The following is a 12891-nucleotide window of genomic DNA, read 5'->3' as shown; positions in this document are numbered from 1 at the left end:
GCGACATGCTGCGGCTAGAGCCATACCCTTCCAGATTTTATAATGGATCCTTGATCTCGGCCCGTTCACTTCACCTACACGCGCTGATTGGTCTAGATCGTCACCACTCTGACCAATCACCACACGAGCTGGGCTAGAGCAGCGCCCTTAAGCGTAGCCGAAGCTAACAGCTTAAAATGTTTTTTAATGACAACTGAAGAATCTTAAAATTAGAAAAAGTCAATGACCCAAAAATAGGTAAGAATTTCCGCTATATCCGACATTTCTGAAAGCTCTAAATGCCCTGTCAGCCGAACACGAGCAGTTTTTCATTACATTGCGCTCTAGGGAAAAGAAGCTTTCTAGGCTGCGCGATTTCTTTGGCTGCAGTACCAATGTAGTGGCCACTGGGGGCGGGGGCGACATGCTGCGGCTAGAGCCATACCCTATCCAGATTTTATAATAGATCCATGAATGTCCACCACCACAGCTTTCCTCTGATCCTTGTCAACCACCACTATATCCGGTTGGTTCGCCATTACCATTACCATTACCATTACCTCTAGACATATATAAGGTATGTCTAACTATTGTGCACAGGGCAAAATAGGTGGATGTTAAATCCAAACATTGTAGACATTTTATTTTGAAATCACTGACCGGATGCAAAGGGGTATCAACCCCGACGACCCGATGCTGTGACACGGATTTATTATATCTTGTGACCGATCACTGAGTCCGAGCGGGCGAATAGGTGTCTCCAGCTTTGCACTTACAGGTAGGTGGAGGTCCGCACTTAGCGCTCATGGAAGAAGAGTTAGGGGCTTTGTGTGTTGTTTACAGTGCATAGGAGCAGCCCTCTGTCTTCAGGAGCACATTCCGCAGCACACACAAAGTTCTCGCTCTTCAGTTGGCTTCAGGGTGAATAGTCTCCTCTAGTGCAGCAGTGCACCACGTGGCATACTAAATCACAGCGTTGTAACGTTTGTAAGTTTTGTCATGTTAGGTGAGGCTATCAACTGGCAAACGGGAGTGTCTGCAGAGCCGCGAAACTGCCATGTTATTTTGTGCCCCGGCTCCTGAAACTGCTGGGCTATTTGACCGCGCTGGGTTAGGGTCAGGTCTTGGGGTTAGGGTCAGGGTTAAGGTTAGGGTTAGCCATGTGGCTATATGGCCGTGCCGCGGCTCCTGAAACTGCTGGGCTATGTGACTGCGCCGCGGCTCTGCAGCCTCGGCCATTTTAAATAAAGTATGATGCATTTTAAGGGTTTCTCTTATATATCATGTTTATTAACAAAAACAACGTATTCATCTGTTGTATGCACAAGCTCTTCAGAGATAAATGTTGCCATTTGTGAAATTGTGAAAACTACTAATAATATGCTCTATGTTTATCTCACTTTTTATCTAAATGTGAAATCACATTTTTATATTTCAGAAAATATGGCGGCAAAGCATGTAAAGCCTAAGTTGAGTCTGGCTCAGGTCTCTGACGTACTTTCTAAGCTGTATGACCTAACGACCTCTCTGATCGACCCGCTGCCCAGTTATGATGACCAGAACTTCTACGTCTTATCCACAAATGGAAATGAGTATGTTTTGAAAATTATGAACTCTGAAGACAGCAAAAACCAATCCCTTATCGAAGTCCAGACCTTTACCATGTCCTTCCTGCATGAGAATGGGATTCCGGCTCAAACTGCCACACCGACAGTCACCGGACAACTCATGAGTCTTGAAGACTTGGGTAAGAGACTTGTTAGGTTGTACTTTGTCACTTGGGAGTGTCTCATAATTATCACATGAACCAATAGAATGTTGCAGTACAAGTTTCATGTACACATAATAAACACAGTACACGAGGGAACATTCAGTTGGTTCAGGTTTACCCAACTTTGGTGAAAAGAAACAAAGTGCAAAATAAATAAATACTTTTATTTTATTACACGTCAGAGTAAGTACTTTCTACTACACTTCATATTTTAAATGGATTGAAAAACATAAATTATTAGTGCTACATTTAACTTTCTGACAGGTATTGCGCTTGGGATCTGAGTTTGTATTAAAAAGGACCCTAACCCTTCTGTTCTGTAAGGATTCTCTAAACAACTCCAAAAGCTTTAATATTTGGGAAAAGTGAATTCTGAACTGCTGAACTAATACAAGAATGTTAAGAATTTCAGAGCATGTTTTTACACTACATATTACATCTAATATAGCAAGATCAAGAGTTCTGATGTCAGCAATCATGAACTCTTCCCCACACAAGGAATTTCCACTCTCTTGCTACAATAAAGTAATTCAAACTATGGTGTGCAGTTTTTAGAGATGGTTGACTTTTAGGGTGTTTTTGTCATCTTATTAAAATGAAGCAGTCTCTATCTATTCTCTTTGATCTTTCATTCAAGCCTCCCGAGCACTGCCAAAGTTTTATTCATGATTTTACTGAGACGCTTTCTATCATATGCATAGAGTTTGATGGTTTGGTCATTACAAGTGATTTTAAGGTGTTTTTTGTTTCACATTTTTAAAAAGAGAATAGGCTAAAGGCACAGAACAAAAACAAGAAGATGACAACTAAGCATAACAATAAACTAAATGAAGAAATGTCCTTTTATAGTGAGAGATGTGAATTCTGAATTACTGTTTTTTTTGTGTTTTTTTTTCAAAGTAACAGTCTAAAAAAGTAGTGTAATTTAAGCCTCACACAACTTATTACTGCTCCCACCGTACCTGACCCTAAAGACCCACTTAAAGCCTCAGAACTATCATTCTAGTGGTGACTTTCCTCTTGATTTTAGTGACCACTGTCTTATTGGGTGTGTGCGGAATTAATTAAATCCAAATCTACTATAACTGTTAAAAGGTCCAGTATAGGCAATTTAATGAACAAGCATTTCTGTCTGATAAAACATTATTGAGTCTGATCAAATAAAACAATACAAATTGCAACTATGTAATTGCATATTAGACTGAAATAACGGTAATAATAACAGTTCTGGCTCTTCTCCTCAGAGAGAATTGGCGCTTCACTGTGGTGAATGAGGCGTGTCAAGGAAGAGACGCACTTTAATTACTTCTCGTTACTGTGGATCACTGTTACCACTGCAGGTCCACGACTTCACACACAGACTGCTTTTTGCACTTATGTTTCACATTCTACACAAAAAGCACACTCTAAAAGTCTTTATTAAGTCAAGTAAAACAAAATGCTGTTCTTCAAAAGAAACTAGTGAAAATGTATGTATAATGCTCAACGGTAACGTGCCCTATAACATACTCGGACGTCTGGATCGATGATAAACTCGCTTTCAACAAACATGTTCAAGAGGCGGTTTTACATAGATTTTATTCCATATTGTGTGTTTTTATAATTGTGTAATTGTTTTTCTCCCTTTATAAATATATAAAATAAAATAAAATGTAATGCCCAACCAGGAAGTAACGTTGTAAACATAACCAAAATTGTCAAAGTGGGCGAGAATTGGTCAGATGTTTTAGTAAAATTTTAGATTTACATGTTAGGTAAACTTCACATGTTACTCAACACGCACTTTAAGTGACAAAACAAAACAAAGTACTTTTTCCACCATGGATTGTGTCACACCTCCACTTTACTCTCTGTCATTATCAGTGTTGTAATTGACTAATACTAATATCTAGAATTGTACTTACTTCTGACAGATTGTGGTTTTGGTCACCAGAAATACCTTGTGCGACTGTTGAGTTATTTACCCGGAAAAACCATTTCCAAAATCCCTCTCACACCACAGATATTATTTGAGGCTGGTAAGATGGCAGCTAAAATGGAGAAAGTTCTGCAAAAGGTATTTAACACACATGTCCGTAACGTTTTTATTTATAACATGCAAAATAAAATGATACGATGTATTTTGACTGATTTTACAGATGGACCACCCTCATATTGGGGAGTTGAACCGAGATGGATTCATTTGGAGTTTGTCAAACCTTCTAGTGTTGGACAAATATATGTATGTATTAGATGGAAATCCACTTCAAGAGGTGGTCAAGTCGGTTATTAATCTCTACAAGACTTCAGTGGTCCCCAAATACCCACATTTCCGCAAATGTAAGTACATAGTGTATTTTTTCATGTACCGTATTTTACGCACCTTAAGGCGCACTTAAAAGCTTTATCTTTCTCAAAAACCATCAGTTCGCCTTATAATCCAGTCCGCCTTATATATGGATTCATTCTGGTTGTGCTTACTGGAAGTGATTTTGTGTGGTACACGTTTTGTTTCACTTAATGCGCCTTATATATGTCAAATGATCGAAAATATACCATTTATTGACAGTGCACCTTATAATCCAGTGCAAGACAAAATACAGATATCGGTTTCATCAACAAAAAACAAGGAAAGAAGAAATCCATATCAGACCATCCCTAAATCAATGTGAGGAGACACTCTTAGAGTCTGTAAATGTAGCACTTGAATAAGTGCTGGGCAAAGAAGATCAAACATTCCCTAAAATTGTTGTGTATTTGGTCAAGCGAATTGTTGTGTTCTGATGCAGTGGTGGTGCATCTCTGCAAACAGATTGCACTTGCACCTACCAGATGCACAAGAAATTACAACAGAGTTGTGTTGTTTTGTGTTGTTTGAAAAAAAAAAAAAAAAAAGGCATTCTGTCCGAGGCTGTTGAGAAGAGCAAAGTGCTCTGAATGTTCTTTTCGAAATTGGAAGATACTGGATAATCACTGCATGTGTGATGATCTTTCAGCTGCAGTATTTAAACCCAACTGACGCAGTGAGGGGCTTCTCATTTCTGAAACAACTATGTGGAAAGACAAATCCCGTGGTCATGGAAAGGATGTCAGTAGAAGGGTCAAATTATTGGCACTAAGCAGATAAAACATCTAAAGTGAAGCAAAGCCCCGGATCTGAACCCCAGTGAGAGTCTTTGAGCTGGAGAAGGCTTTGTGCAGTTGTCACGCTCTCACATCATCAATAAAAGATCAGTTGGTAAAAAATAATGAAACACTAGAAGGAAATACATTTTCTGATTTTGCAGAAGCTTATGCCACTAAATGTGCTGTGGTCAAAGCTAAAGGCGGTCCTATGAAATATTAGAGCGTGTGCTCCTATTTTTCTCTAGCAAATTTTTGGATGGGCAGTTTACCAAGTTCATATAAATCGCGTCTGTAGGAGTCAGATCCCCTCCTGTTTTCATGCATTTTACACTACATGTAAAATCATCCTTGTATTGACTGTGTACAATCTAATCTGTGGATATGTTTTTTTTTCATGCAGGCATAAATCATGGAGACTTCAATGACCTCAATGTTCTTGTCCAACCTGATCATGACGGCTCTCACAAGATCTGTGGCATCCTTGACTTCGGAGACATGAACAGTGGATTTTACATTCACGAGCTGGCCATCACTATAATGTACATGATGATAGAACATCCAAATCCTCTAGAAGTGGGAGGAGCAGTGCTGGCGGGATGGGAGAGTGAACTTCACCTCAATGAGGCCGAGAGGGACTGTCTGTTTGTGCTGGTCCTGTCCCGCTTCTGTCAGTCCCTAGTTTTCGCTCGTCATTCTATTCTTATGCAACCGGAGAATGAGGAGTATCTGATGATAACATCGAGGAAAGGCGTCCACATTCTTCAGGACATGTGGAAACTTGGCAAGCAGCATGTGGAAAGGGTTTGGTTTGAGAGTGCAGCGCAATATTGTGCTTCAAAATGAGATACAGCTTTTAAAACTTCTTAATCAAGTGCCTCAACAATTATTGCACACATAATGATGTGATGTATTATATTTTAATTAAAAAAACCAAAACACATTGCGTTTTCTTTTTATTTATTCCTCCATATATGTTTCTGTTTGATAAGTTATACCCATGGCCATTTAAAGAGTTAAATGATAAGCAAAACAAATTACTGGGTTCAGTACAGCAAGATATTAAATCAAATAATCACAAATACTCTAGGTGTGTGTCTAGGTGCTGCTCAGGCTGGGTGGCCTGAAAACGATTAAAAAATAAATAGCTTTTATATAGCCTAGGAATAGTATGTGGACAAATTTGCAGCATGTGAAAGACTTTGTGTCCATACTAATCAGCAGCAGCACAAACTCAATCTGAGCTAACTGTTTTCATAGTTTAAGTTTATAGCGGCGACAAATTATTCATGCAGTGAATCAAGAGTGCATTGTGTGTATTTACAGTCACATTTGTGTGAAGACAGTCGGAGCTCACATGTCAATACTTATCACACTCTGTCCTGTGTTTTTTACCTGTGGCTCCTGTCCAGATGTGCTCGGGTTTGGATGTTTTCCTCATAGAGCTGTCATCACAGAAGTTTGTTTTCTTGTTGTTAGCTCCACATTAGTGCCACTTTTAGCACAACTCTAAAGCAGCGTAAACACTGCAGCGTCAAATTCGCGCCTGACTCAGAAGTTGGACGCGTGTACATTTTGAAGGCACTCGAAAAATACACTCGCCAGCCAGGGACGTGCATTCAGGGGATGCAGTGCCTCGCCTGTCAATCTTGGAATTGGAAAAAATATTAATATTCTGTCATCTGGTATGTATTATAAACCCCCTTTCCGTTTGAATCCAATATTGAACAATATTTTGTCAAATGTCAACATGTTCAGATGTTTACCATTCAGATACAGGGAGGAGGCAGCACCTGCTCTGCCTCTGGAGCACACACTCCTCACAAACTGAGCTGGTGCAATGCAAATGATGTGTCGCTCTCTCCCTCAGTTTATAACAAATAAAACCCTGACGATGTGCTCTGTGCTTCCATATTCTCAATAATGTATGAAATGTATGTCTGAAACGTGTTGTAGTCTCACAGATTCATTGTAAAACCGCAGTAAAAGTTCACTTTGCGAGGCATCATTACATGTGCCGCATGAAGAGGGCGCTCCTGAGCCCGGCCGTGTGTGGACAGATGCTCTATCTTCTTCGTTATCATTTTGTATGTAGAATCCGGACAATCTGGACGATTACATTTCCAAGCTAAACGTTTCGCAAATCTGGATTTTCAATCAAAGCAAGAGGTTATAACTAAAGGATGACCTACACTGGAGTTAAACGGAGTTTCTTCAGATGGAGTTATATCTCTAAATACACTAGCTTAATCATCACACTTAGCCTAGTGGTTAGCCACACAGCCTGGTGTTAAAGAGACAGTGGGATTGGTTCCCGCTTGTCCCAATTTTTTTTTTCGTGTTCAAACTTTTTAAACTTATAGATTGCTCAGTCTAATTTGTTTTGGGATGAGTTATGTCAGTCAGAGATGAACGGAGGCAATGGTTCTTTAACATTTTTGATAACATCAGTGATCAAATTAAAGTCAGGTTTGATCATTTTGATGAACTAGCTTTCCTTGGTTTAAACTTTAGTGGATTGCACAAAATGTTGTGAAATGTCTCAACATTTTGATGACACAAAACTGCAGAACCTGTCAAAATACTCGACTTTCTGAGACTAAGGGCGGAGCTTGTTGGACTGTATAGCAATGAATGCAAGTCTCCTGCAGCTTCTCCTCTTTTTGGTCCAGAACGACCTGTTTAAGGAGCTCTTTTGGGTTCATTCGCGTTTGTAAATCTGACTCTGAAAGAGTTGGTGCCTCACTAGCCCTGAACCTCACCGCACGTCACTGGAAACAGGCGGCGCAAGTTCTCATCCAGGGATATCCAGCAAACTTGCCGAGAAGTGAACATAGAGAAAGTTTGTATTCAGCTTCATACGACATGAGAACCTAAGGTTACTCAGTTTGCATTGACTTGATTTTGTCAACACAGAAGTTACTCCAAAACTCTAAGTTCAACCGAATTCTATCAACAGGCTACAGAAAGCCAAAATGAGAGATGATCTAATTGGATAACTGTCTTGACATCAATAACCTCATCATAGAGTAAATCAGCTTTACAATTGTTATCACCAAAAGCTATATTTGAAGACTTTTGCTAGAAATTGACTAGAAATGAGTGAGACAAAGAGAATTGTTCACATACTTGTCATATGTAGCACTTTTCGTTTGCTTGTGTTATTCCAAAAAATGTCAGAAAATTGTACAAAGCCAAATTTCAGTCTGACTCAGGTCTCCGCCATAGTTTCGAGGCTGTATGACCTGACGATCTCTCGGATCCACCCACTGCCCAGGTATGATGACCAGAACTTCTACGTCTTATCCACAAATGGAAATGAGTATGTTGAAAATATCTAACTCTGAAGACAGCAAAAACCATGCTCTTATTGAAGTCCAGACCCTTGCCATGTCCTTCCTGCACAACAATGGGATTCCAACTCTAAAGGGGATACGTACTATCAAGGGTCAACACCTGAGTCTACAAGAACCAGGTACTACATTCATTGCTTGAGGTCTTATAAGCAAATTCAATATTTTGAAATGACATGCAATGCTTTTATATCCAATATATACATTTATTTTTTCTTAGGCTGACTTCACAGATTTGATTGTTTTCACTTAATGTGGTTTTCACAGATGGTGGTTTTGATTGCCAGAAGTACCTTGTGCGACTTTTGAGTTATTTACCGGGAAAAACCATATCCGAGGTTCCTCTCACTCCACAGTTATTGTATGAAACTAGCAAAATGGCTGCCAAAATTGACAAAGTTTTACAAGAGGTATAACAAGTTTAGAAATGTTCGTAATTCTTAAACCAAAACCGATTTCATGTTCTATTTCCCTGATGAAACACGCCAGTATCAGTGTACTTGACAGAGATGGCTTGAACTGGAAATTATCAAATTTTCCTTTGTTATAAAAGTACTTGTTCGTGTTGGAGGGGGAAAGAACCACTTCAAGAAGTAGTCAAATCTGTTATTGCGCTGTTCATGTTGTCTGTGTCCCCCAATAATCCCTATTTCAGAAAATGTAAGTACAATACATTTTGCTCTGCGCTTCCTTGATGATTATATTCATTTCTAATATCTTTCCATAAATCATAGGCATAAATCAAGGAGACTTCAACGACCTCAATCTGCTTGTCCAACCTGATGATGATGGCTGCTACAAGATTTGTGGTGTTCTCGACTTTGGAGACATGAACAGTGGATTTTACATTCATGAGCTGGCCATCACAATAATGCACATGATGGTAGTTCATCCAAATCCTCTAGAAGTGGGAGGAGCAGTGCTGGCGGGATGGGAGGGTGAACTTCCCCTCAATGAGGCCGAGAGGGACTGTCTTTATGTGATGGTCCTGTCTCGCTTCTGTCAGGCTGTATGTTTTGTTCGGTATTCTTTAGTCACACAACCTGAGAACGACTATCTGATAATGTGGTCCAAAAAGGTGGACCACATTCTCTGGGAATTCTGGAAGCTGAATAAAGAGCAAGTAGAGAATGTTTGGTTTCATGGGACTAACCTACACTAATAGGAACCACTGCAAGCTCCCCTTGTTCCTATGTACTTTTTCTCATATAGTGTATATATATATATATATATATATATATATATATATATATATATATATATATATATATATATATATATATATATATATTATAATACTATATTTTGCACATGTTCTATACAATAAAAGAATATTTTTCAGTTCTGTTTGGGTTGATGTTGGTTGTTTCCACTGTTAAAAGAAGGTGCTATTTAATGTCTATTTGTCTATATGTCCAGTGAACCGAGCCTGGTTTCTGCCAGCGCTATGCACTTTTCTTGCCTTTTCGCTCCAAAATGCTATGCAGTGTGTTTTGGGTGTGAAGGGATCCACGCTGAGACACATGTGAGGCTCAGTATCTAAACAAACTCCTGTGTGAGGACAACAATGGGACAAAAAGATGTGAGAAAGATGTGAAAGTAAACAGCACTAATCTTTTGACTATGTATTACTGAGCTTAACAACAACTTTTAAGTTTTTTTAAAAAATGGTAAAGTAAAGGACATTTTGTTCTGCATATGTGGAAAGGTGTTATGCACAGGGAAGTACTGGTGGTTGGAGAAACACAGGCGATCAAGCTAGCCCATCATCAACTGCTCTGTTGTTCATAAATAGTGGACTGAGATCAATGAGGCACTGCAGTCCATCTTCAACACCAACATTCCACTCGACTTCAAAACAATGTTTCTCAGATATAAAACTCCAGCAATGGAAATGATAGATACCTGAGGAATGTACTTTTGGCTGTAACAGAAAACAAGGAGATGAATGTCAAGGACTGAACTGAAATATCATCGGACATTTATAAAATGGAAAGACCAACTTCTGTAGTGAATTTTAAAATGAACACATTTGCCGTGCATTTTTCACTTCTTGTTCCATTGATTCTCTATGGGAATTGGCCAAGTCTTGTTCAAATAAATCTAAATAAAACAATCTCACAGCAGAGAGTGAGTTACAGATGGATAATCACAGGCAGCATGATAAGACTTTTACGTACAATGTAAATATGTCACTGGAGGAAACCTACGTGTTTATAAAAGTAAAAGTTTTTTGACTCAAAGCTAAAGGCTAACATAAATTAACTTAAATACAAAACAGACAGTGCTGGCCAGTGGCCGAGTGGTTAAGGCGCCAGCACATATGCCAGGTTCATTGTGCCGGGAGTGTCGAGAGTTTGAATCCCGAATCTGACAGTCTCCTGCATGACTACTGAAATGTCCCCATGTGTGGACAAATAAAGGCATATCTTATCTTATCTTATGACTTCCCTTCTCTCACCCCCATTTCACACTGTCCTGTCTTATAAAGCCTTCAGCCCAAAAAATCCTATTAGATAAATCAATATATAAATAAAGTACTTAATGCAAAGTGTGCTTTTTGTATAGTTTAGTTCAGGTGTGGTGTTATTTTAACATGATTTATTTCATTTATTGTATGTTAGCAATAGCTTAGAGTGAAAAACCCTTACTTTGATATACATATAGGCGTCTCCAGGTGAAATATTTACATGGTACGTGATCTGCAATTCAGTCTAAGTCACTCAGGGCTATGCTGTGAGCCTCATTTGTTAAACCTGGTTTGTCTTAACATACTGCCTGTGATTATCCATCTGTAACTCGCTCTCCGCGGTGCATTAATTCATTTTTGATTCATTTTAGCAAGACTCAGCTAATCCCCCATAAAGATTGAATGGAGCAGGAAGTGGAACCCCGTATTTTAATTCAACTGGAACCGCTCGGTTTCGTGAAAAGGGCCTAGTGGTGGGACAAGTATATCACTCGTCCATGTGGCGGCTGGACTATCTTTGATGTTTAGATTAGTACAAACTAAACTAGCATTTTCCAACCAAAGCAACAGGAACACAGATCAGTCACACATTTAAAGGTTAAGGCTGATGAACAAAAAGGCAAATAATTCACAACAATGGAGAGATAATGCGTGTCTGACTTAAAATGTAATCCTTTGTTGACATGTCATCTGTGCCATGGCAACTCTCTTCTCTACAGGTTACTGTCTGTTGTCAATTTTACAAGTAGATGGTAGAAAGCCAAAGGTTTAATTTTCTTTTTTTTCTAAATGCACACTCGTTGCAGTAATGTGGATACGTCAGAGACGCACTACACACTATGTAACACTAGAGGGAGACATTGCTCCATATATCAGACAGCATTTTTGTAAACTATTGGATACAGCATCTTTCTCTTTAAAGCAGGCTATTCATGTAGTGGACATTTTAAATTATTAGCATTTAACATATTTACTGAGCTGTTAAGATTATTTTTCTCAGTTTAATTTATTTTTATAATTTTGTTCAGTTTTTTTTTTAACACAAGGACCTCTTGTACTATGCTTCTCTTTCCACTCTGACATGTTACAGGACACATTACCAGCTGCACCCGGAGCCCCTCTCTGAGCACCATATGCCCCGAGCCTCTGCATGTCCTCTGCAGTCTGTTTGGCTGTGGCCCATTGGTGGACCAGCGCTGACACTACACTTGTAAAGGGATTTCCTCCCTTCCCTCTTTTTTCTTTTTATCAAATTTACATTCATAGCAAAAGAGACACAGAAACATTGAGTGGCTTATGCTTAATTCACCTTCTCCACTTGTCTGTGCTATTAATCCTGCTGACATTTCACAACAAATCTCCACAGATTTATGTCACATAAGAGACGACTTATTTAATTCAGGACTTCATACAATCCCTCAAACGACTCAGGTGACAATGTTTGATGTTTAATCTATTTGATAAATTTTATTAAGAAGATTACAAAAAACAACATATGCATTTTTGTACTTTCTTAGTTATTTTTTTAATTTCATTAAACCCTAGCCTAGTGTATTTTATTAAAATGTTGTCATCTCCTCTGTTTTATTTGCTTCAAATTCTCAAAATCTATAACAAATTAAGTCTGATTCAATTAGAAAAAAAAAAGAAAGAAGCTAACTATTAATCCTATTGCACAGCTTAATTAACTATTTTCCAAATGTTCAGAATACTGGGCATTTTTTTCCTGACAAAAATAATGCAAAAGACATTCATGTTGACACAAATGAACAAATATATTACTTTAATCTTTAGTATTAATTAACAATATAACAATATAACAATATAACAATATATATATATATATATATATATATATATATATTTATATATATATATATATATTTAGTTATAGCACAGTAATTAGAAGCCCGATTGGATTATTTTGATTATTATTTTCCAGCTCAATATTTTGATGTACCATATGTAAAAAGTTAAAAAGGATCACAGGATTGTGCCTTCCACATTTCCTCGAGCGTGTCTTTGGGATGTTGACTTTTCGGTCATGCGTTCCTTCTTTACAGCACTCGTGTGTTTCTGAGTCACTGTGGGCCTGTTCCAGCGGTTTGGCCTCATCAGGGTCACTTCTCCTCATGATTTTTGACTTCTCCACCAAGAAAGAAACAGCCAATAACAATTACACTGCTTCACTCATTTGTACATGATGTTGTAAACCT

General features: G+C 38.5%; 1 protein-coding gene and 1 pseudogene across 1 annotated transcript; both read left to right on the top strand.

The window, feature by feature from the left end:
• Window positions 1-733: 733 nt before the first annotated feature.
• Window positions 734-5767, top strand: LOC140353816 (hydroxylysine kinase-like). Its single transcript, XM_072438564.1, has 5 exons — window positions 734-757; window positions 1418-1726; window positions 3664-3806; window positions 3889-4069; window positions 5256-5767. Exons 2-5 carry the CDS (start codon window positions 1423-1425, stop codon window positions 5696-5698), a joined length of 1071 nt encoding a protein of 356 aa, XP_072294665.1. The 5' UTR covers window positions 734-757; window positions 1418-1422; the 3' UTR covers window positions 5699-5767.
• A 2183-nt stretch (window positions 5768-7950) lies between these two features.
• On the top strand, window positions 7951-9405 carry LOC140353818 (hydroxylysine kinase-like; annotated as a pseudogene).
• The last annotated feature ends 3486 nt before the right edge of the window (window positions 9406-12891 follow it).

The sequence above is a fragment of the Eucyclogobius newberryi genome, unplaced genomic scaffold, assembly GCF_026437365.1.
Source record: "Eucyclogobius newberryi isolate DKJ021-1_F unplaced genomic scaffold, fEucNew1.0.hap1 SCAF_9, whole genome shotgun sequence".
Taxonomy (NCBI): Eukaryota; Metazoa; Chordata; class Actinopteri; order Gobiiformes; family Gobiidae; genus Eucyclogobius; species Eucyclogobius newberryi.
Note: the sequence above shows the minus strand (reverse complement) of the source record. Positions and strands in the feature narration are given on the sequence as shown.